The sequence below is a fragment of the Peromyscus californicus genome, unplaced genomic scaffold (assembly GCF_007827085.1).
Source record: "Peromyscus californicus insignis strain IS unplaced genomic scaffold, ASM782708v3 Scaffold_13__1_contigs__length_99412109, whole genome shotgun sequence".
Taxonomy (NCBI): Eukaryota; Metazoa; Chordata; class Mammalia; order Rodentia; family Cricetidae; genus Peromyscus; species Peromyscus californicus.
The window spans coordinates 86,446,027-86,472,822 of NW_026294424.1; the positions used below are offsets into that span (position 1 = coordinate 86,446,027).

A 26,796-nucleotide genomic window follows, 5' to 3' on the forward strand; every position below is an offset into this window, starting at 1 on the left:
AAGGCGTGCGCCACCACCGCCCAGCTTATTTTTTTTTTTAATTATTATTTTTCTGTGTATGAGTGTTCTGTTTGCAAGTCTGTGTGCCTGTGTGCCACATGCAAGCCTGGTGCCCTCACAGGCCAGAAATTCTGTCAAGATTCCTGGAATTAAGATTACTGATGGCTTTAAGTCACCATGTGGGGGCTAGGAATTGAAACATGGCCCTCTGGGTGAATAGTCAGTGCTCTTAACCACTGAGCCATCTCTCCAGCTCCCCTCCCCCATTATTCATTTTTAGTTAGCACTGAGTCTCAGTCTGACACCTATGAAGAACATTTTATGTCTAAATAACATTATAAGCCAGAGACTAAATGCTAACATGTCTAAAAAGCTGAAAAGAGTAGCAGCTTCAAAAAGTTGCTACCGATTAGCTAACATGAAAAGTCTTTTACTTTTTTTATTATTAGTTAGCAATACTATTAAATTCATCTATTAGTGATTAAGAATGATAGAAAAACATGAAGTAAAATGAATGTCAGTGTTATGAATAATTCAAAAGGAAATGCAACTTATCTAACATTTATAATATGCTAGGCAAACAATTTAATGAGATCAATAAAATGCTTATCCCCAAACTGAATAACATGTATAGAACCTAAAAAACAGAATCAGGATCCAACCCTGACAGTATGATTTGAGCCTGTGAACTATGCTTTGGTAACAATGATACTAGTATCAATGGGAACAACGATACTAATAGCTTTTATAAATGGTTTCAAGAAATCACATGAAATAATACAAGAAAAATACACACTTTTAGAGAATTTAACTAATTATTTTTGTAAAAGACTAAGGAAGAGGGATGTGGGCTGAGGAGACAGCTCAGTAAAGTGACTGCCATGCAAGCATTAGAGCTCAAGTCCAAGCTTCGGAACCAATGGAAACCTGAGTGTGGTGGAGAGTTCTTGGAATACCAGTGCTGGGGATGTACAGGCAGACAGATCTCTGGGGCTCACTGGCCAGCCAGCATACCCTACTTGGTGATCCCTAGGCAGGTAGGGACATAGTGTGACAAACAAGGTGGATGGCACCCAAAGTTGACTTCTGGTGAGTGTGTGAGCACACATGCCACCATGTATACATGCATATACACATGGGAGGATGGGAGAGGCAGAGGAAGGAAAGAAGGTGCCAGTTGGCCTAGGGGTCAAACCAAGTATTTACAAGGATTTCAGCATTGACTTACTATGAACGAGATATTTACTAAAGTTGGTGACTATTTACAAATTCCAGGTATAGGCACTTCAGTTATTTTGTATTTGCTATTGAGTGACTATTTTGACTAGCCAAATGACAGCTGGGGACATAATTCAGTGGTGGAATGCTTGCCTAACGTGCAATAATCTTGGGTTTGATCCCTACTGGGGTGTGGATTAAATAGCTTAATAGTAATATATAATATTTAGAATGTTTTACTAATAGTACAGGACTTATACTTTTTTGTTTTGCATTTGAAATCCACGATCTTGGGGCTGGAGAGATGTCTCAGAGGTTAAGAACACTGGCTATTCTTCCAGAGGTCCTGAGTTCAATTCCCAGCAACAGATGGCTCACAACCATCTATAGTGAGATCTGGTGCCCTCTTCTGGCATGCAGGGATACATAATAAATAAATAAATAAATTTTTTTTTAAAAGGTAAGAAATCCAGGATCTAAAAGAGAGAACACAGTCTTACAAAGATGAAATTCAGACATAAAGTAGTCCAGAGGTGTGATACACAATCTTACTAGAATTTTTGATTCTTTATACTAGTACTAAGTACAGAAAGATCAATGAAAACTTGCCAAGATTATTACATGAGATAGTTATCTGTAATGAATGTTCTCTAAAGAGTGCCCTTCTCTAATCAACTCTATGCCTCAGAAGATGATCTTGCATGGCTATAAACCCTTCCCTACCCCTATAGCTCCTAGCTGGACTTGGTTAATGGGCAACCCTGGCAGATAAGAGCAGAGTGTGAGAGGGGTTTATCTTCCCACGGCTCCCTTTTTATCATAATCTGGCAGGCGCCGATTATATCATTTCAACTCCCCCTCCCCCAATTCCAACTGGTATGTTCCTTAATTTAGAAGAGAAAGCCCTGTTAGGAGATAGGTGGCTTTTCAACCAAGACTAAAACCAAAACTGAAAGCAAGGAAAAAATGACATTGTAAATACCTGAATCTGGCAATGAGTTAAGATCTGCACATAGCACCAGCGGGATGGAATTAGGATCTGCGGTTGGGCTGCCAGGCCTACTTGAGGCTTTCTCCAGAATGTTTTTAACCTCTGAGACAAACATCATGGTCTGAATAAGTTTCACATCAGAATACTCTGGGTCCCAATGCATGTGGGCATTTGCCACTATAAGCAGCTGTTTGTCTGCAGCATGAATAGGCTTCATACCTAAATTTAAACATCATAAAAAAGAAAATGCAGAAAGTTATGTTTATGTTTCTTAAATAGTAGTACCTTAAAAGTTTCCTGAAAAAGATCCATAGTTACTTCGTTACTCTTTTCTATAAACTTATATTGATTTTTATCTCAAACTTATCTGCGAAGCTAAAGGGCAATTCTGGAGATCATGATATATTAGTTATTCATCACAATCATGTTAACAAATGGTAGCCTATGGAATAAACCTGGTCTACTACATATTTCTATTATAGCCTCTGTGAGCTAAAGGTAGTTTTACATTTTTCAAAGAGACTCTCTGTGGCTCACAGAGCTTAAAATATTTAGTATCTCGATCATTACAGAACAGCTTTACTGACTCCTGCTGTACATGCTGATGCTAGAAATTATTTCATAATACAATCAGTATTTGGGTTATAGTACTTTTCATTTGCTGAGTTCTTAGCTTAAGCAAGCAAGTCATTTTAATGTATTTTAATTTTAAATGGTGTATGTATGTGTATCAGAGGATGGGGTCAGTACATGAATATAGTGCTCACAGAGACCAGGACGAGGGCACTGATCTCTTGGAGCTGAAGTTAAATGTAGGTGCTAGGAACCTATCCTCTGGACAAACAATACATGCTCTTAACTGCTAAGCCTTCTTTTCAGTACCAAGCAAGCACTTTTAAGTGCCTCTTATTTAATTAGCATAATAATCTAGTGAGAGATGTTTCCAGTTGAATTAACCAATACTTAATTTCTTGCCACTGTACAGTACATTATCTGTCTTTCATTTTACAAGCTGAATAGTGAAAACTCAGTAGGAAAAATCAGCAACATTATATGAACCTAAAGAAAATGAAATAAGGCCAGCACACACCTTTAATCCCAGTACTCAGGAGGCAGAGGCAGGCGGATCTTTGTGAGTTTGAGGCCAGCGTGGGCTACAGCGTGAGTTCCAGGAAAGGTGCAAAACTACACAGAGAAACCCTGTCTCGAAAAAGCCAAAAAAAAAAAAATAAATAAGAAAGCATATTTGCTACCCATATGAATCCCCAAATAAATTCTAGTTATTATTTCTTTTTAGTTTTTCAAGTCAGGGTTTCTCTGTGTAGCCCTGGATATCCTGGAACTCACTCTATAGACCAGGCTAGCCTCAAACTCACAGAAATCCACCTGCCTCTGCCTCCCGAGTGTGGGATTAAAGGCGTGTGCCAGCACTGGCCCCAAATAAAGTTAATTTTAAAATGGAAACTGTAGGACTGGATAGATGGCTCAGTGGTTAATAGCACTTGTTGCTCTTGAAGAGTCTGAGAATTCAGTTTCTAGCACTCACATCAGAGTGCTCACAACTGCCTGCAACTCCACTTCCAGTGGATCCAACAACTCTTCTGGCCTCCGTGTGCACCAGGCATGCACACTGTGCACATACACATATGCAAACATTCATCTCAAAACAAAAATCAGAGAACTGTGTGCTCTCAAAAGTTTAAATACTTTTATCTTTGACCTGGTCATCTTTCTGTCAGCATCTATTAAAGTTTACTTTCCACAATTTGTATTTTATTAATTACCATGTCCACCTTTTGAAAAATACTGTGATGTTTATTTTTAACATAATTTTAGGAAAGAAAAATATATATAGCTGAATATCATCTTCCAATTACCCGAGTATTGAAAGCATTAAGTGGCTGACAAGCCTGAGTTCACACAAAGCAATTAGAAAGATGACCCTAAAATAGGCAAGGCATAAAATTCAATATTAATGGTATAATACCACTTAACATAAACCTATATACATATATTCTATATATGTATACAAATATTCATATATACAAATACTCATATATTTATATTTGGATTCATAAAAAGAAACAAGTAGGAGCTATTTCTAGAGTGATTGAGACAGGAGCTTCTCGCTTTTTAAATTTATATACATTGGGACTGTTGAAGTATCAGGGAAGATGCAAACCTAAGTTTTCTACTGAAATTTTCCTAAGACTCTCAGATTTTTCTACTGAAATACAAACTCTAAAGAAAAAGGCCCAACTTCTAAGTCTGATATTTTGGTAAAAGTATGGTTCTTTCTAAATTTTATCAATTTAATTTTCTTCAACATTGAGAAAATAAATTACCAATTTAATCTGCTATATGAAACTGAAGGAATAATTTGAATTTTTTTCTAAGCTGTCTCCTTTTCCTAGAAGTTTTCGTGTCACTTATGGCTATAAGTGAATGTTCACTATGTTAAATATTAAAACGAGTCCCCAAAAAACCATTTGCTACTACCCACCAAATTCCTCTTCTAGAAGGATAAGGGACATATTTTAGGAAGTAAAGGTATGTACTATGTACTTTAGAATTACTCCTCTGCAAATTAAAAAGGGCATTTCTATAAAGCAGCACAAAACAAACCAGAAGAAGAAAGTGAGGGAAAAGACATAAAAAAAATTTGAAAAAGTTAAAAAAAGAAGTAAACATGAAATCTCACGTTAAAGTTTGATTTTGTTTAATGATAAACTGAAGAACTGTATAAAAGAGAAATCTGACAGAGTTATAGTCTAAATAATTCAAACTAGTACTCAAGACCGTCTTTTCTTTCACAGGCAGCACAGAAAGAGAAGTGCACTGATAATGGTCTCCTCACCTTGTTCCTGTCTGAAACATTACTAAATAATGAAGTGCTCCGAGGCAGGCAGGAGAGAGTCTAACAAAAGATCTTGACAATGCCAAGTACACAATGAATTTCTGACTCTCAGGGAAGCTATAAATAATCTAAAAACCCTGAAGGATCACACAGATAAAAGATGTCATTCTCACCCTGACAAAGACTTCAGATTTAACAAAGAAATTAAAGAAAACAAGCCAACTAATTAACCTTAAAAACAAAGGGTTCACACTCATGAAGCTAAAGGTACAAGAGGGGACTAAGTCACTGCATTTCTAAGTCGGCCTAACTGAAACATCCCTATTTCAAAGGACTTTTTCAATTAATGGCATGTTAAAAAGGCAGGTAGGTATTACCTTGTAAGTAAAAATAATGATAGAAACTATAGACTATGTCAGGAAATCATAAGAAATACATGATAACTTATATAATTAGTATTATTTTCTTGTTCATCTCCATTACAGTTCTCAAAAGAAAATCATTTTGTAATAAATGATTTGAAGATTCTCTTTTCCTGTTCTGAGATAAGGAGATCTGGAATGGTGTTTCTTTTTAATACTATTAGATGGCACTCACCCGCTCCAAAGAGTTCCTTGTGGACCTCTAAAACCACAGCAACGCCAATGTTATCTTTCGTCATCACTCTGTTGAGCATTGCTTCGGATCCATCTGAATTCGCCATTGCTACCTGGTTGAATTCCACTGTATGCTTCTGCACCAGTGTAAATCTAAAAGGCACACATATTTAGATGACTTAGGTAGTCACACGGTCATGTTAACACATGAAAAGTGGAGTGGACACAATACAGACACTTGAGAATCTGTCATTTTCTAGCTACAAATGGTCATGTGATATAATTCTGGAAATAAGAAATATGGGTTTTATAAACTTTATAGAGGCCCCATCTAGCAAAGATGAAATATATATCCCCATCATCCTTTCAGGTCTTTCCTCCTTCTAGCAAGTACCTAAAGGACTAATAAGCAAGTGTGAACCAACCAGATTGGGGAAAAGCCAATCTTGTAAGGATGGGGAAGCAGCTGGACCAATTCTATCTATTTCTAGACTGCTTGATGTGAGAATTTATTTACTTAAGGTACTGTTCAGACTGTCTGACATTTAAAGGTACACACAATCTTAACTGAGTCACCAATTTAAAGAGAATGAATGAAGTCTATCTGCCCCATTTGAAGGGGTTTTTTTTTTGTACGATATTAAGATAATTGTCAAGAAAATGCAGGAATATAACCCTTTTCCCAGCTAAAAATTATCACATTTTTGATTAGTTTTTTTAATTACTCAAAGACTGTAATTATGCATAAATGTTCAGAAAAAGACTGTGTCATAAGAAGAAATGACTCTCTGTGACGATGGCTTCTATACTACAGTATTCTCTTTCCTTAGTGACAAATTTTAAGTATAATAGAATTGTAGGCTATAATAAAAATCTAATGCTAATGTTTAAGAACTGTGAACTTGGTCAAGCCCTCTGTACTGCTTGTTTCATCAGTTGGATACAAGCTAGACTTCTCTGGAAAGAGGAGTCTCAATTTAAAAAAAAAAAAAAAAAGACTGCCTGTAGGCAAGGTGATGTGAGAGGGCCCAGCTCACTGGGAGCATGTCACCCTTGGCAGGTGGTACTGGGTGGTGTAAGAAAACAGACTGAGTAAATCATTGAGAGAAAGCCATAAGCAGTGTTCTTTCATGGCTTTTATGGCTTTTGCTTCAGTTCCCGCCTCCAGTTTCCTGCCCTGACTTCATCTAGTGTTGATCACTTATAAGGTTAAGATGAAATAAACCTTTGCTCCATGTTGCTTTTAGTCATGGTCTTCATCAGAGCATTAGAAACCAAACTAAGATACTGTTTAACATCATTTACCCAGTTTTATTGGTTTCTGAAATATTTACAGAGAACCAAAACAGTACTGTGGGGTAAGCAGCAGCCCCTGACTGGCTTTGAACTTGCAGGTAATTCTCTCTTCCTGCCTTTGACCCTTAGTAATGAGATTAGAGCATGTGGCACCACTCACAGTTTATCATACTACTTTTCACTAGAAGTTAAAATACATTTTTGACTTCATAACAATCTATCACTTTACATTCTTTCTAGCTTTGAAAATTGAGCCACAAATATCCCACACAAATATTTTTTGAAATATTGACTAAAAGGCTTATAATACCACAGGATATCATGCTAGATGAAACAATACTCCTTCCATCAACTTCTTGCTCCAATTCTGAATGTCTCAGATGTGCTTAGAATAAGTTATGTGTAAAGGGTCTGGTCATATGGCCTATTTCAAACTCAAGAGTCCTTAAAGAAAGCAGTTTCGGCCGGGCGGTGGTGGCGCACGCCTTTAATCCCAGCACTCGGGAGGCAGAGGCAGGCGGATCTCTGTGAGTTTAAGGCCAGCCTGGTCTCCAAAGCGAGATCCAGGAAAGGCGCAAAGCTACACAGAGAAACCCTGTCTTGAAAAACCAAAAAAAAAAAAAAAAAAAAAAAAGAAAGCAGTTTCCACCTTGTACAGTAAAAAGGTAGTCCTTAAGCTGAAAAGGCTACCAATGTAAAGAATGAAGTTATGAGCATTTCAGGTAAAACAAGGGAAAGATCCCAAGACAGCAAATGGCTTTGCTAAAAAACAAAACAAAACAACAAAAAAACAAAAAAAATTAGAAGAACACAAAATGTAAGAAAGAAAAAGAATGGCAGAGTATGAAATGGTATTGGACACAAAATAAAGAGAGGCAGCTAAGTAGATTACAGGTAAAGAGCACTTGCTGCTCTTCTAAATGAACTGAGTTTGATTCCCAGCATGCACATCAGACACAACACAACTAACTGTAACTCTAGTTCCAGGGGGACCTGACAGCCTCTTCTGGCATCCATGGGCACTCAACATACAAAATATACACACACACACATAAATAAAAATAAGAGGCAAGTGTAGTGCCACATGTCTTTAATCCCAGCTCTTAGGAGGCAGAGACAGGTGGGTATCTATAAGTTTAAAGCTAGTCTGGTCTACATAGCTAGTTCCAGGCCAGCCAATGCTACATAGTGAACCCGAGTCTCTAAATAAATAAATAATTACATCTTTTTATATTTTACAACACTAACTTAACACAACCACTTACATTCTTCCCCAACCACCATATACCAAGTATGTTCCATGTGACTTTTACTTTCTGGTGTACAGAATGCAATTCAGGAAACATTTTGAAATATAGCATTCTCATCACTGGGTGCACGCCTTTAATTCCAGCACTCGGGAGGCAGAGCCAGGTGGATTGATCTCTGTGAATTCGAGGCCAGCTTGGTCTACAGAGCAAGATCCAGGAGAGGTACCAAAACTACACAAAGAAACCCTGTCTCAAAAAACCGAGGGAGGGAGGGAGGGAGGGAGGGAAGGAAGGAAGGAAGGAAGGAAGGAAGGAAAAAGAAAGAAAGAAAGATAGCATTCTTCCTCTATTCTACTGAAATTTTTCTTTTGAAAAATAAAATTAGTTTATAGTTACTTTCTAGTTATTGATTTAAGCTAACAGTCTTTGATAATATATAAAATCTTAAGCCTGCCATTTTTTCAGTATTTAAAATTCACTTGGTATTTATATTCTGGTTGGTGTACTCTGCTTTATAAGCATCATCCCTGATGCTATTTTATCATATAAGATTGTTTTCTCTATGTTCCTCTTGTTGAAAATTTTTAACAAAAGCTCAAATGGGTGTAAAAAAAATGATATACATAGTCAAGAATGATATGACTAAAAAACCAAAACTATAATAAAACAGCATTAAAAAAGCCATATATATTTGAGAAAGATTATGTCTCATGTGCAGGAGAACATGTTCAAAACAAGCCTTCAAACAAGTAACAATTTCTTAACAGTGTACAGTCTAAAAGCAATGTGCTATGTTGCCATGTGATTACACTAAAACTAGAAATACAGCACTGAACACCAACTGTGAGCAACTAAAACAACAGGACTTAAATAGTATTTTCCCCAAGTTTATTTCTAAGTGAAAAGAACACAGAACACCATTGAGAAGATAGTATGAACCAGGGAGATAGCTCTGTGTGGTAAAAGCTCTTGCTCCAAAGCCTTATAATCTACACCAGGGAGGAAGGAGAGAATGGGCTCCTCCTTCACGTTGCCCCTAACTTTTACACACAGGTCACTGGTGCATGTGCTGACATCAGCCACCCTGCATGCACACAAAAAAAGAAATGTGAAAAGAGGAGGAGGAGCAGGAGAAAAGGGAGGAGGAAAGTATGGTACCAAAAGTTAACCAGTATCTTCCTTTCTGTATCACTTCTCTGTAAATTTCTTAAGGTATATTTAGCATGAAATATATAAAGGATGACCTTGAGTCTCATCAATCATTAGCATGTAAGAAAACTAACTTGGCACCGCCGGCAGTGACACACACCTTTAATCCCAGCACTCGCGAGGCAGAGCCAGGCGGATCTCTGTTCAAGGCCAGCCTAGTCTACAGAGCGAGATCCAGGACAGGCACCAAAACTACACAGAGAAACCCTGTCTCGAAAAAACAAAAAACAAAACCAAACAAAACCAAAAAAAAACCTAACTTAGTAAATGCAAACTTACAGACTAGAAATAAATATGAAAGAAAAAAAGGCAAATACCACTCTGTGTCTGCACAGCCTTTAACATTTTTGTTCATTTGGGTTTTTAAGACAGGGTCTCTCTTTGTGGCCTTGCCGTTCCTGGAACTTACTATGTAGACCAGGCTGTTCTCCAACTAACAGAGATTTACCAGCCTCTGCCCCCTGAGTGCTGAGAACTCTTGAAGGTACTTCTATACCCTTTTATCAATTTAAGCCCCATAATGACAGTAGATTAATAGTTTTCATTAACTCACATTTGAAAAGTAGAACTGTGGCAGAAAGCCATTTTACATGTGAACTTTACACTATTTTAAAGATTTATTATTTTTATTTATGTCTATGTGTGTGTCTATGTGAGTTTATGTGTGTCACATGTGCAGAGTGTCTGTAGAGACCAGAGGGCATCATCCTCTGGCACTGGTGGTTGTGAGCTGCCTAACATGGGAGCTGGGAAACAAATCCAGGTCCTCTGCAACAGCAGAGGTACTCTTAACATGAGCCATTGTTCCGGCCCCACATTTAACTGATGGTAAATTAGTATTAGAAGCCAGAATTCAAGATCTCATTTTTAAAAATTAAAATCACAGATTAGTAAATGCAACCAAAGTAATCAATAACCCAGAGACCAACGAGAATACGTATAAAAAGTGTAGCTGTTTGGAGTGGCACTACAACTTCTGAACAAGAACAAAACTGTATTTAATAATACAAAAAGAAAGAAGCAAGTACCTGGCCTTTCCTAGATATTATCTACAAGTTACCTCATTTGGGAAAATTGCCTTTGAATTGAATTGGACATTTATTACCAGTGTTCATAGAAAAATTTCCTTGAAGCACTATTGTTTAAGGCTATGTGACAACAGTAAAATGTCTAAGAGCACCAAGCTGGTTTCCCACCTATGCTCTCCATTCTCTAATTCTCCCACTACGCTTTTCCTCTCCTACGTTGTCCAGATAAAAATCAATCTTAAATGCAGTTCTCTACACACACACACACCCCACATATAAAATGCATGTATGTGTTTTATAACATGTTTGCCTACTATTCGACATAAAAGACAAAGCAAAACTCATTTCTGGCATTTGATCAATCAAAACTGATTTTATGGTATCTTTATTAAAAATAAATGATATTTATGATGATGCCTAACAGGTACTGTCAAATTTCAAGGTCCTGATGAGCCTTGCCAAATAAAACTAGGTGGGATTAGAGTGCGGCTCAATAGTCAGCAAAAAGAAATCACTAGAATATGTCAGTATATTCTAATTCTCTGTGTGTCCACAGAAATATAGAAATATGAAATATATAAAAATGACCTTGAGTCTCATCAATCATTAGCATGTAAGAAAACTAACTTAGTAAATGCAAACTGACAGACTAGAAATAAATATGAAAAAAATAGGCAGACACCATTCTGTGTCTGCATAGCCTTGTAACGTTTTTTAGGCTATGATAAAAGCTAGGACATAAAATATAATCTGTGTCCTAGCTTTTACCAAAATTACTCCATTCTTTCACCATATGGGTAGGTATTTTGATAAAAATTACTGTCTGTACTAATTTAAGAGACATTGAAAATGCATACGGAGTCAAAATATTCTTCTATAGCTATTACTTTGACTTTGTTCATTTTGTAAACAACATAAAAATGTTGTCTCTTACAAGGTAAAACAAACAAGTGAAGAAATAGATCTGAAAGGGTAAACACCTTACTCAGGATTACACAGCCAATTGAAGAGCAAAGGTGTGATGTCCTAGTCTTCGCACTATTATCACCTCTTCCAGGAAGGAAGAAGAAAATAAAAGTGGAGTCCCTGCAGCTTCCCCTCAGACAAAGAACTACAGTCAACTAAGCAACGCTAAGAACAGAAGAAACAGTCTCCCCAAGGATGAGTCCCTAGCTGGTTATCCTATACCAAGGGGTCAGTCCTGAAATTATATACATGTGAGCAACACTACACAGACTCAGTAGGTTGTATTTAAATATTTATGTGCCTATGTGTACACACACATATGTAAGAGTAACAATTAAAAAAAGAGGCTAGAAGTTTGAGAGGAGTAGGGAAGGGGGAAGACATGGGAGGAGTTGGAGGAAATAATATAGATTTTAATAATAAAAATATTGGGGCACACAAAAAGTGGGGTTCTTAGAATATTAGCAAAAGGTTTAATGAAACAATGTATCACATTCTAAAAGTCTCCACTGTTATGGACTCCATGATGCTATACTATTTAGGAAGGAAATAGCTAAGGAAATTAAGAAAAAGAATTCAACAAAATATTTTCTATGTACTCATCTTTAAAAACAGTTCAGTCTTTAATAATCTAAGAATGAATCTGCAACAATCCAATCAATGGTTAAAGTTTCCTATAATGCAGTTATAACTATTATTTCAAAACATGAACCAACTCTAGTAAATTATCAAGGAATTAAAATTCCTCCTTTTAAACTGTAAAGGGTATGGTTTTTTTGTTTGTTTTTCTTTGTTTTGTTTTGTTTTGTAGACAGGGTCTCTCTGTGTAGCTTTGGAGCCTTTTCTGGAACTCATTCTGTAGCCTAGGCTGGCCCCAAACTCAAGAGATCCGCCTGCCTCTGCCTCCCAAGTGCACCACCACCGCCTGGCTTAAGGATATGATTTTTTTTTTAAATTCTTCTACATTATCTGGAAAGTAGGAGGAGGAAATGGACCAGGTGCAGTGGCACACACCTATAGTCCCAGCACGTCAACAGTGAGCTCAAAGCTACATAAAAACCCTGTCTTAGGAAGACAGAGATGAGGAGAGGAAGAGAGCCAGGTAGAAAGAGGGGACAAGGATAGAGGAAGGCAGGCAGTGGGAAAATACCTTGATGTTATTAAACATTTTACTGTTACCACACAGTATTTAAACTTACAGTACTTCAAAGGAATTTTTCTATGAACATTATTGGTAATAAATGTCAAATTTGAGCATTTTTTCCAAATGAGGTAACTTTTGTAAGGAGCAAAAGTAATGCCAGAGCGGAAACAAAAAGCCTAAATACTGTATTGTTATAGAAATTGTTTCTGTCAACTATGAAGGGAGAGACCTCATGAAGTACTGCTCACGGAACCTGTCTGCCTGTGTCATTATCTATTTAAAAAGCAAATGAGAAAATAGATGTCTACCTACCTCTGAGTCACTTTAAAAATTTAAACAAGACAATCCATATAAATAATTAGAAAGGGCTTTTTATCTAGTAAAATAAAACTTGCAAAAAATACTAAGGAACTATGTATATTCTGGCATTAAATATTATAGAGTTCTATACTCTTACTTAAAATGAGATCATGTTTATTAAAAGTTCACCGAAGAGATAACAAACCGGGTAAATACAAATGAGAAGTGGGCCAAAAAGATTTCAAGTTCACAGATTTTGTTCACATAAAAATAATATATATGATGGAAAGATGTGCTTTCAAAAAAAAAATGCCTGACTTTGTTATAATTGGAATTAATCAGGGAAATACTAATAAACAGGCATAAACATGTACCCAGCTATCTTGTATATAGATAATTGTCAATGTATCAAGTCTAACATATTAGCTATGGAATTCAACCTCTCACTTCCACACATTTTCTTTTAACTAGTGTTAATCTTTTAACTTCCCACTTACAAAGTCCTATGGTTTCCTTCTGTCCTCTCATCTGTGTAACTACAACTTTCTTTTATATATGTATATAAGCATATATATATATGCATATATTATATTTCATTGTTCTATCTTTTTCCTGCTATATTTGAAGACCTAGTGAGATTAGGAATTATTCACCTTTAGCACAGACTTGTCACAAAAAAAGTTCAGTAAGCATTTAGTAAATAAATTATTAAATAGATATATGAAATGTTAGTTGAAAATGATAAAAAGGTTAATCATATGAATGAAATCTCAGAAAGTAATCCACTTCAGTTATTGTTTTCATATGGTATTAATTCCACTTTACATATAACTAATATTTTACTTCATGAAAATATTTTAAAAACTGAATCTTCAAATCTATCTCAAATTTTTAGAGTAATCTGACAATAAAAATATAAAGAATAATACAATAAATAGCTTCATTTTTCAGTATATTTCCTAAGAAAAGTTTGAACTTCAACACTTGCAATCTCTAGGTTCACCTTTTGAGAGTCACACTAAAGAAAAAGTTAAAGTCATTAAGTGCATGTCCCTGTGCTGTTTTACTGACTTACTTTTCTGTCTTGAAGAATATTGCACAACCATCCACATGCTTTCTTTCCTGCTCAGACATGATTTTGGCACGTGACTTTGGAGAAAAAAATCCATCATATCCACGATCCTTCAATGCTGGCAGAAAGAGAGTAAAGTATTGCTCTGTTTCCACTTCCTATGATGAAAGAAATATTATTATATACATGACAGAGTGAAAGAATGATTAAGACACAAAAATATTATGCATGAGTAAGGGGTGACTAAGATAAAGCACTTCAAGTAACATGCCATCCAGCTCTCTTTTATCACTAGCGGTTGCCTTTGACATGTGCAGCATTTTAAACGTAAGGTACAATAAAGATGGCATGATTTTCTCTTGTTCACAGTACTAGTTAATAAACAGGAGTAGGATTATATTTCAGCTCTGATTCCCAAATTAGATTTCACTCCAATACATTTCATTTCCTCAAGACTAGCAATTAAACAAAGCATATATGATAGGTTATGTTAGGAAATACTAAATCTTTCATGTTAAGAGAAAAAAAGATTACTTAGTCTTCTTAAACTGTAGTAGAAAGAAACAATATCTGGAGTGTGACAGAATCAACAACAACAAAAATCTAAAATTTTAGAAAGTTTTAAAAATAGCAATCATAAAAACGTACTAATTTAATAATTTAGAGACTTTATTCTTTGATCCATAGAACATTTTAAACAAATCTTTCCAAATGAAATAATCAAATGTGGAGGCGATGACACTGACATATAAAAGTGCTAACAGCTAATTTTATAGCAAAAACCTGTAAGTGACTAACAGTCCTACGGTAGGAAAATTACATTCCGATAGTTATACTCACATACTTAAGAATTTGAGTAACATGAAAAATGCATTAAGTGAATAAACAAAATGTCAATAGCAGAATCTCATTTTATTAAAAATAACTTATAATGTCAACTAAATGAAAAGAACAAAAATAGCATACATTAAAATACTCCAGAGGTTTTAACAAACTAGTTCTGTGATGTGTAGGAGTGCATGTTTTCCTTGGTCATACTTTCCAATTTTTCAGCTTTCCTAGAATACTTTATGATACACTATGGCTGTTACAAAAGTTTTCATAGATTCTGATTTATCTTTCAAACTACATTTCACTTACACAGGCACGAGCATGTTCCTACTATAAATACTAAAGCAAAAGCTAGACAGTGCACCACAGCCTAATTCACTTGTTTTCTTCTCCCCCAATTCTGGTTCTTCTGTTTATAAGAACATTTACTCTTTAAACATTTTTATTTGTTATGTTTCAGGTAGTGTAAAATACAAAATAAAGAAACAAAACTACCAAGCTACTTTATTTTAAAAAACTGTTTCCTTGTTTGTTTTTCGTTTTTGAGATAGAGTCTCACTATGTAGCCCTAACTGGTCGCTAAAAACAAAACAAAACAACAAAAACAAAAAGCAAGGTATCAGTTTTCTGCCCAGGATATATTGAAAATGTGTAAAATAATACAATAATTTTAAAGCATCTTTAAAAGAAATGGCAACTATTTGAGGTGGTGGAGATGAACAAGCCTGACTCAGCCATTTCACACTGTACAGATATATTAAAATACCATACTATATCTAATAAATGTAGGTAATTATTTGTTAGTTTAAAATTTTCAAAACAAAAACATTTGATATGCTTTGAAATTAATATAATTACTTTAAAAACTAGTCAAATATTTTGGACTAATTACTACTTATGTTCAAAAGGAATTTAAATCTCAAAAGAATATATTTCTTCTTCAGTTAAATTCAATAAATATAGTGTTATTAAGTAGAAGACTCTAAAGAATTCCTCTTTAATTTAAGGCTACGTAACTTGTACAACTGGGTCCTTCCTCAAGTGGTCCACCTACTGAGAGATCTGAGCCCTTAACAAGGAATTTAAAGGAATTGAAAGGGATTTTTAAATTATTTTTGAAAAACAGATATTAAAAAAATTTACTAATATAGATCTTTATAAATGTACTGGAAAAAAAGAAACAAAATTAGGTAAGTCTAAATTTTAAAGATAGTTTATAAAGCAAGATAAAATTTATGATTTACTGTGCATTTTTTTAAATGTTTAAGGAACAGTTTTGAGAAAACTCTTTCTTCTGAACTTAACTCTAAATAAAACTTATATTCCTGAAAGACTAGTAAACTTTTTGCAATTTTCTCTATGAGTAATTATGATAAATTACTCACAGGGGAATTGTTAACATGGATAAGAGGCAAGATTAATTTTAGAAAATAGTAAATGAAAATAAGTGCATGTGTGTCCTTGGTCAACAATATAGTTACACTGTGTCAATCTCTTAATCTGTATTAAAATTATCCCTTTCTTTAAAGGAATGAACTATTCTTTTTGAGTTTTGCTTTGAACACAGGCTATCTCCCAGAGAAAGGTTCTTCTATTATTTTTAGTCCACCTTTAAATTAAACACAATTTAATTTCTATAGTGTTACCTGAAGACTAATGATATCTGCGTCCCAGTTAACAATTTCTTCCATAATTCCCTTTTTCCTGTATTCCCAGTTTAATGCCCAGGACGGGCAATAGCCATATAGCTGCCGGGTAGCGTATTTATCACATAACACATTGTAACACATAACCGTGAATGATGCTAAGAAGCAAGAGAAAAAAAAAAAAAACAGACAAAAGGGAGGAAATTAGGCAACTTTTTGTTAATCAAGAATATACCTGCATAAGCACACAAATACAGTTCATATATCATTATGGCAAAATGCCAGAAGTAAATTCTGAAGTATTTTCCTGTTTCACTTGGAATGCAGGATTTCTCAGAGGTAGGATTTTCTATGACTTTTACATTCACCTTTTAAGTTAAAGACAATTTCACTTAAAGTGTTACCTGATGATTTCACTGAAGTACATTACACCAATGTTTGTTTAATAGTCTGGATTTAACTATCCAGATTCAAAATTTTGAAGAAAATTTAATAAATTCAAATTTTGAAAATCAGAGTATTGTTTGCACATAATTTACTGAGAAAAAAGTTTAGTTTAATTAAAACAAAAGCAAATTTTACTCTCATTATAATTAAAGGGTTCTAATTTCATTCATATCAAAATATCGTTAGTTAATATTTTGGAGATGTATTATTACTTCCACTAATCTGAGCCAGAAGGGGGTGAACTAACAAAAATTTAGCCATACGAGAATTCTTTTTGCTAATCTAATGTAAATTTCTGAAATAAAATTATCATTTTGTAAGATTCTGACTTATTTAAAAAAAACTGTAAGCAAACTAATAATCTAGATGCCCTCACTACTCCAAAATATGCTTTAAGGCCCAGCAGCATCAATGATCACCTGGATGCTTAGAAATTCACAATTCTGGCCCCTAAATGTCTGTGAAACAGGAACTAAAGTTTAACAAAATTCTGAATTGACCCAAATTAACATGCATATTAAACTACAAAAAGACCTGACTTTCCTCCATAATTCTCCATCTTGAGTACCCATTAGAATCACTTTGTAGAAGGTTTAAAAAACCATCATGAACAACAACGAAAACTGATACCAAGGAGGATATAATCTATACTGTCAGAGCATTAGCTTCCTGGATGCATATTTCCAAAAGGGATGCACTTGGTTATAACAAACCTACATGATTAAGAACCACCGATTTAATAAATTTGTAAGCAATTCAAGATGAAGTAATGTTTGTTTAAGTTGGATTCAGTTTCAATAATAGGAAAGGCAGTAAAGTATCTGGTTCATGGCCACTTTGTATAATGAAGGCCAAGTTTCAAATGGAGTTATTTATATCCTCTGTATTTACTTTGGAAATGACCCAGAACCATTCCCAAGCCACTACAATGTGAAGTGAAGCACCCTGAGTTAACCGTATTCTGCCTCTCCAGATTTGGAATACCATTTTGAAGAGGAAAAGAAGTAAGACAGATTATTATTGGCTTTGTTCATATCCAAGACTTTGTGAAGTAAGATTTTCCTAGACAAGTCTAGTAGTTGCAACTGTTAAACAAAGACTAAACTCCACATCAATGCCATGTTTACAAGTTTTAAATGGAAGTGAAAATTAATTAAGCTGCTATTACAACTTTCTTATACTCCATTTCTATCTGAAAGATTTTTCACTAACTGGTCTTGATTACTACATAGTTAATGATTATAATAATTTTATTATAAATCACTTCTAACTATAATGAATTATTATACACATCTCTCTATTCAGCAGAAGAAAAGGCATTTTCAATGTTGACACTTAAAATCTATTCAGGCAATTCCAACCACACACTAAGAAGAACCTTTACTAGTTTTTCATCACAGCTAACCCTAAGAATATATTACGTTAGGAATTCACTGACTAGTTTATATTTTTCTCTATGTATTGTCTCTGTTCTTAATAAAAATGTAGCTGTGCAATAGAAGAAGCTTTTCTTCCAAATTATGTTCATTTGTGTTCAAAGAAGGGATTAAAGAGCTCAAAAAATTATGCTTATTTTTTAAAATAACTCGTTTACATTATTTTTTATTTTAATTAGTATAAGCTCATTGTACAAAATAATGGGTTTCATTCTGACATTGCATACATCAGATACTTTATTCATACTCACCCCCTCATTTAACTGCCCTCACCCCCCATTGAATCCCCTTCTGTAAGGTTTCCTTCCTCTTCCCACATAGCTCCTACCCTTCTACCTTTATGTCTTACGTGAATTATTTTTTCTTCTTAAATCTGGATTTGCAAAATAAGAGAAAGCATGAAGTAGTTATAGTTGAGCATCTGGCTTAATTTCACTTAACACAAGATGAAAATCTAACTAAGGAGGTAAAAGAGACTTCCATTTAAAAAAAAAAAGATGATCTTAGAGTACGAAGCACAAAAATCACACTACAGAAAATCAATTATAAAATAAATCCACCTAATCCAAGGCATTCTAGAAAACTTAAGTGTTCCTTTTACTTAGATCATTTAATATGCATCATGCTAAAACAAGTGTTATTTGTGGTAATTTTGAAACAATGTCTACTTAACAGGCTGATGTTGTTTTTCTACAGTGTGGTGACTTTATACACCTATGGAAGACACAAAACTCTACTGCACAGAATTATTTCTCAGCATCATTAAAATATAAAGAGAACCATGAAGAAATTATACATTCAACATAATACTAAAATATTATGGTTAAAAAAAAAAAAGCCAAAAGGCCAGGTGTGGTGGCACACTTTTAACCCCAGCACTCAGGAGGTGAGGCAAGTATATCTCTGTCAGATTAGCTTGGTCTACATAGCAAGTTCCAAGGATAGCCAGACCTACATAATAGAGAAACCCTGTTTTAGGGGAAAAATAAAAATAAAAAAATTGAAAAAAAGGAAAACCCAAAACCTCAAAAGAGTTTGTATTGTTCAAAATGTAGCTAGTAACTTCTAACTCTAACAGACCCATTAAAAAATCATTAAAGTATTAGGACCCAGTGGCTAGTCTAACCTATGAAAGTGAAAAGTTTCATTGAATTGTGGAATGAAATTAAGTATTACAAAAATACTTATGGATGTGATTTAAAAGGTACTTAAACAATAATTCAGTTTTTAAAAAAGATTTTAAAGTATATGTATGAGTTCTTGTATATATGTATCCCACATGCAGCCTTGGTGCCTGAAGGCCAGAAGGGAGAACGAGATTACCCTGGAATTGGAATTACAGATGGTTATATGCTGTCCTGTGGGCACTAGAAATTGAACCCAGGTCTTCTTCAAGACCAGCAAGTGAGTCTTCTCTCTAGTCCCTTCACAGCTTATTTTAAGTAGAATTTTCAAACCTAAAATGTCTTAACATGCAGTAGTAGGAAGTCCTACAAAAATCTCAAACTGTTACCTGGTCTGCACAAAGACATAATGGTGTAAATTTCACACATTACTACTGTTCTAGACATGCCAGGTTATGTCCTTAGAGTTATGAAATATTCTGAACCATTTCTACAGCCAATCTTGTTGACATTTCCACTAAGCTAACTTAAACATTAAGTATCAACAGTATTCATTTCAAGGAAGATAAACTATCAAAGAAATTCAAAATTTTTCAAAAGAAAGTTCATTATTGCTCATTTTTCTTAAATTATGTAAGGCCTCTCAAAAGCTGCAACACAAGGAGTAATTTTCTAGCCCAATGCACCAATGTAAAAGATTCAAGATGTTTACTTGTAAAGTAAGACTATCTTAATGCTGGCTTTTTTAAAAGTCCATCTAGCAATACTTTGAAACCCATCTACACCCTGGTAGATAAAATGAAAGCCTATTAACCACACAGCTCAAATAAGTATTTATTTTAAAGGCCAAAGATGAGAAAACCTACCTGATGGCAGAATTTGGTCTCGTTCTTTTAATGTAATCCATGGCCTCGGAGGAAGCTGCTCTGGATGAACTGAAAGAAAAAAAATTTAAACATAAGATAATCCTATACGTTTGTAAAATCAGTATCATTTAGTTTCTAATACCAATTTACTACTTGGCTATCATGGCCCACAAAAGGACTTAAAAATCGAATCCTAGAATTTAATTAAAACTTCAAAATGAACTAAAAGATATTTAAGAGATATGCAGGAATCAATGTGTAAAAGTTCCTGTTGTCAGATCCTGCATAAATTCAATCCCCATCCTTGGAGCGTATGTAAAAAGCCCTATCTCTTTGCAAATGTAATCCTAGCACTCCTGTAGGACAGAAGAGGCCATAGAATCTGCTAGAAGCTCAAAGGCCAGATAGCATGGAGTATCACAGCAGTGGCAGAAACAAGAGATACAAGGTGAAAGGAATCTTCTGAAAATTGTCCTCTGACCTTTGCAAGTATCCACATACATCACACACAAACACAATAAACTCATTTAATTCAATTTCTAAGAGCTATGCAGAGAACATAAAACTGGTATTAGAAAGGGACACTAAGAAACTCATTAGTGATATTTCCGCATATGTGATTTTAGGAAAAGTGCCTTAAATTTAAAGCCGTAAGCAAAATCTTTTGTTTTAATTACATAGGTAGGTTATAGTGATTTTGCTTTGTTCCCATCTGCAAAATCAAAGCTATGTGAAAATTTAACATTATGGTAAATCTTAAAACAGAAAAAGAGGGGTTGGGGGGTTTTATAGCTCAGTGGTAGAAAGCACAAGGCCCCAGGTTCAGTCCTCAGCACTGGAAAAATCCGAAAAAGAAAATGAATATACAAAAAAAAAAGAAAGAAATACTGATTTTTTCAAATGAGACATTCACTACTTGATCTTTCTTCTACTGTTTTATAATGTCAATGCAATGCAAGAGCAGCTAGCTCATCCTCTTCAAAATCCGAGCACACAAAGACAGGAGTAGTTGAGGTACTTTACTGTCAACTTTCTGTAATGTCCTATCCCAAAGTTCCCAAAAGGTCTCCATATATTTGCCCTAAACCTGCAATCACCTTGGATTCCGGGAGAATACAGCCTTCCAGAATCACCCTGCCCTCAAGATGAAGGAAATATTTATGATGCTGTGCTACCTCTGAAACAGGATCATTTCCTGAGAAGGAACCTGTACGCTCAAGAAGTAAGGACTTTTTCAAATCTACCTTTTTGAACCAGAACTGAGACCACTGAGAGAACACAGTAAACAAATTACAAAAGATAAAAATCACTGACATTTAGAATGAATGGCTATGTTAAAAAAAAACAAAAGAGAAAAAAGACTTTTAAAATATGCTAGGTGGTGATGACACGTGCCTTTAATCCTAATACAGGGAGACAGGCAGGCTTTGAGGCCAGCTTGGTCTACAAAGCAAGTTCCAGGACAGCCTGGGCTACAAAGAGGAACCCTGTCCCAAAAATGAAATCTATACCAAAACATATTCTAATTAAACTTCTGAGAACTACAGAAAACAAACTTGAGAAACATCAAAGACCTAACAGATTACCTATAGGAAACACCAATTCAAATGACACTGAAAGCCCACAAAAGCACTCCACTGTTTGACGGCTACATGAAAATTATCTATGTAGCAAAGTTATTCTTTGGAAATCAAGGAGCTGGTCATGGGTGCATGCGTGTAGTCCTAGATACTGCTAACTACTGTGAGCTGGAGATTAGTAGAAGAGGATCAAAAGGAAATAAAGGTCAGTATGCAATAGAAAACTAAAAGACTAATCACTAACATATCTGTCCTTAAAGAAAGGCCAATGCTAAAGGAAGCTCTCAAAACAGAAAGAAAAATATAAGGGAAGAAAAAATAAAATATCAAAGAGAAAGAAGAAATAGATAAAATTAGGAGCATTTATATTACCCACTTTACTATCAGTTCTTAAATCATACTTGACAGCCAAAGAAAAAATAACTCTTATGGTATCAAGTATGGCTGTATGGTAATATCTAATACAGTAGTTTTCAGAACAACAACAAAAGAACACAAAGGGTAATTACATAATGAAATGATCAATCCACTAAACTATAATAACCCTAAACATGTATGTGACAATCAACAGAGCTTAAAGTATCAGAAAGAGGCTGCAAAGACAGTTCAGCAGTTTAAATTACTTAGTGCACTTGCACAGAACCCAAACAGTGGCTCACAACCACCTGCCAACTCTAGTTTCAGGGTATCAGATGCCTTCTTCTAGCCTTCTCAGGCTCATGGTACACATATATATGTGCAGGCAAACTCTCATACACATAAAATAGAAATAAATCTTGAAAAAAAAAATACCAGAAGCAAAAGCTGACAGATGAATAGAGAAATTTTTAAAAATGCATAATTACAGCTGAGAATTTTTAACTCCTTCTTATCACCATTTGATAGAATTATCAGATGGGAAATTAGAAAAAATAAGAGGAATTTTGAGTACCATCACTAGCATGATCTCATTTACATTTTTACACCATTTGCCAATTACAGAATATATGTTATTCAAGAGTCCATAGAACACACTATAACCAATACCTTAGATCACAGAAAAATTAACATTTTTTAAAAAAAATTAAAGTCTTAAATATGTTATCCAATTGTTCCTATATAGAATTAAACAAGAAATCGACAAATTAGGAAAACTATCACACTCTCATATTGGACAATACACGTCTAAATACTTCACTGATCAAAGATGAAGTCACAAGGGAAATAAAACACAGTGAACTGAGTGAAAATAAAAGGGTAACATGAACATACTTCTGTTAAAAGAGGAAGATTTCCTTTACAATTGAAGTTACTATCTCTGAACAAAATAAATCCAAACCAAGCAGAGGAAACACGTTAAAAAGATACCAAAAATATTAAGAATGAAACTAACATACAGAATTAAATAGTTGAAGTAATAAGAAACAGACAAATCTGCAATTTTAACAGTCTAACAATAATGAATAAAACCAAAATAGTTATTAATATACATTCACCACATGGAAACAATATAATTAACAAACATAAACTTGTATATATAGAATTCTGCATCACAACTGAAGAGGCATATTCAGAGTGCATATTTAACACCTACAAAAATTAAGAATGTACTAGATCATAATGTTTTAAAATTTTTAATAAAAGAGTATATTGTGGAATAATCCTTCTGTACACTGTGTGAATATATGTCACGATGATTGGTTTAATAAATAAGCTGACTGGCCAATAGCTGAACAGGATAAAGTTAGGCAGGAAAGCCAAATTGAGAACAATGGGATGAGGAAGGCTGGAGTCAGAGGTCGACAGCCAGGCACAGAATGAATAGGACACACAAAATGGGACAGAGGTAAAAGCCACAAGCCTTGGGGGCAAAACACAGGTTAATAGAAATGGGTGAAGTTACAAGAGCTAGCTAGCAACAAGGCTGAGTTACTGAATGAGCATTTATAATTTATATTAAGCCTCTGAGTGATTATTTGGGAGCAGGCGGTCAGGACAGGAAAACTCCGCCTACAGGAGTATGTTCTCTAACTACAATAAATAGAATTGAGCTAAAAATCTAGCTTGAACTCTCATGAAAATTAAGAAATAAAATTCTAACTGATTCACAGGGTAAACAGGGCTATTAGAAAAAGTGCTGAAGGGCTGGAGAAATGGCTCAGCAGTTAACAGTTAACAGCACTGACTGCTCTTCCAGAAGACCCAGGTTCCCAGCACCTACATGACAGCTCACAATTGTCTGTTACTCCAGTTCCAAGGGATCTGACACCAATGCACATAAAATAAAGTTAAATAAATTTCAAAAAAAATGTTTGGAAAAAAAAGTGCTGAATTGGATGCTAATGAAAATAATACAAATGGAAGCCTGTGGGACACATTTAAAACCCATATTTAGAGAGAGAGAAAGACAGACAGACAGACAGACAGAAATGGGTATTATTGACCTATTCATGCTGTTAGAAAAAGAACAGCAAACTGAAGAAATAAAGTTGAGAAATTAATGATAACTAGAAATAAACATGTAATAAAGGATAACCAATAAAGCCAAAAGCTAGGTTTTTCTCCCCAAGGAAAAAACTGACAATTATCTAGGAGCAAGACTTTCTACAAAGTAAACTAAAACAGCAAATATTAATATCACACATAGAAGAAATATCACTCTACATCCTATGGATATTAAATGCGCCATAAAAAGATACTCTGAACTCTTATATAAAGTTATATAAAATATAATTTTCAGATAACACTTCTTTCAGAAACAGAGAAATAGAAAATAGAATAGTACTATAATTACTTAAGAAAATTAAACCAGCAACCAAATGATGACCACTGCCAGCGTATGTCTCAGATGATAACTAACATGCTTCTAGATGGAGAGATAGATGGTTCAGCTGTCAAGAGCATTTATTACTCTTGCAGAGAACCCAGTTTTGATTCCCAGTACCCACACAGCAGCTCACAAACATCTGTAACTCCAATTCTAAGGGATTCAATGGCCTCTTCTGACCTCTGTAGGCACTGCAAACATGTGGTACGAATACATACAGAAAGGCAAACACACATACACATTAAATACTTTTAAAAAATTAAAGCAGTAGTTTAAAACATCTTGCAAAAAAACTTCAGGCCTAGATATATATTCTGCCTAACAAAAACAAACTTAAACTCTCCCAAATAATACAATTCTTAACAAATTTTATGAAATCACTATATCCTCAAAAACAAACTTGGTAACAACAATGAAGAAAAGAGTTGGTAGAAATTCTGACTCGACCATAAATGCAAACAACTCTAGGAAAAGTGGTTAGTTTTCCTCTCTTTGATCTCAAGACTTTTTATACTACTATCATCACACTGTTAGATTACCTAAAGACTAGGAGAACAGAAAAGCTGAAAACCATTCCATATACATTGGCACTTCATTTTTTTTTTTTTTTAATTTTAAAGTTATCACCACCTTGGTTCTTAAAATTCTTCCATCAAGGATCCTCTTCTGCATAGATCCGAGAACCTCAAGGGGCGGGATTTGATAAAGACACCCCTTTCAGGACTGAGTGTCCAAAGTCTCTTAATCTCTACACATGTCTATCTGCAGGTCTCCATACACAACAGGACTGAAATACATATGAACTCATACACTGTAACAGCACACACAGAAACTCATAGACACTGTAACAGTACACACAGAACCTGCATGGGTTCAAACCAGATGAAGTCCTAGCACTAAGAAGCGGGGGTGGACAAAGTCCTTAACCAAGAAGCTATTTACAATTGATGCCTGCTGGGAAAGGGAAAATCCATTTTCTCCAAGGAGTGTCACTGGGTATATCAACCACATTCCTGGACAGTCCCCATGCCCAGGAATAGTTGCTGGAAAATACAAAAAAGGATGCCATCTTTTGTTTTTGTGAGCATTTTGTTTCTTTTGGTATTTTTAGTCTTACTGGTTTATTTTGCTTTTTGTTTTGTTTCTTTTTTTGAAAGAAAAAAAAAACATGACATTGGGTGGGTAGGAAGGTGGGGAGAATTTGGATAACGGAAAAGAATATGGTCAAAATATATTGTATGAAAAAATTTTAAGTAAGAAAAATGATTTTCCTTTGTTTCCATGTATTTCAGGCTAAGCTTCAAATGTAATTGAGGACAACCTTTAACTTCTAATCCTCCCTTGTCCACCTTCCAAGTGCTGAGATTACAAGCATACATCACCACCACACCCAGTTTATGTAGAACTGGTGATCCAACACAGGTCTCTGTAAATGCTAGGCAAGCTCCTCTAGATTTATATCAGCCTCTCCACACTTGATTTCTGATGCAGCATTGAAAATCAGTAATGAGCTGAGTGGTAGTGGCACACACCTTTAATCTCACCACTTGGGAGGCAGAGATAGGCAGATCTCTGTTAAGTTTGAGCCAGGGTGATATACAGAGTGAGTTCCAGGACACCAAGGCTATACACAGAGAAACCCTGTCTCAAACCTCCCTGCCCCCCCAAAAAATCAGTAATGAAAGAATAGAATTATCAGTAAATAAATAAAAAATACACACACGGGAGTGTTACTGTGCAAAAACCAATTCCAAGAAGGTTATAACCTTCTTACAAGTAAAACAAAGGTGTTCCAGAAAATACATTCATGAACTTATGCTAAGGAAAAGTTCTTAGAGAGGGCACAGATATTGTGGCCAATACCAGGACCACCACTACCCATCCCAACTCCCAAACCAGTAAATTTTATTATGTTAAAAGTTCTATTCATAAACCAAGCACAGGAAAGGGTATTTGCAACAGAGATACCACCAACAACTTACACAAAGTACTCCTGAAAATACATACATGGCTGAGTTAAGTGGTGACACTGATAAAGATAAGAAAGATATTTACTGTAAACTGGGAATAGCATGCATAGTATACACACAGCTTAAACAAACATTCACCCAGTCCTAGTTTTTTTTTAAACAG

At 34.9% G+C, this 26,796-nt stretch overlaps 1 protein-coding gene across 4 annotated transcripts in view; it reads right to left on the reverse strand.

Moving 5' to 3' along the window:
• Cnot6l (CCR4-NOT transcription complex subunit 6 like) overlaps nucleotides 1-26,796 on the reverse strand; it is an 83,591-nt gene that overhangs the window by 11,356 nt on the left and 45,439 nt on the right. For all 4 annotated transcript variants that reach the window (XM_052735404.1, XM_052735405.1, XM_052735407.1 and 1 more), the window contains exons 6-10: nucleotides 20,278-20,346; nucleotides 16,405-16,562; nucleotides 13,931-14,085; nucleotides 5,664-5,815; nucleotides 2,201-2,428 (exon numbers count right to left, since the gene is read on the reverse strand). In XM_052735404.1, the coding sequence (XP_052591364.1) occupies nucleotides 2,201-2,428; nucleotides 5,664-5,815; nucleotides 13,931-14,085; nucleotides 16,405-16,562; nucleotides 20,278-20,346 (762 nt within the window). The remainder of the gene's footprint in view (nucleotides 1-2,200; nucleotides 2,429-5,663; nucleotides 5,816-13,930; nucleotides 14,086-16,404; nucleotides 16,563-20,277; nucleotides 20,347-26,796) is intronic.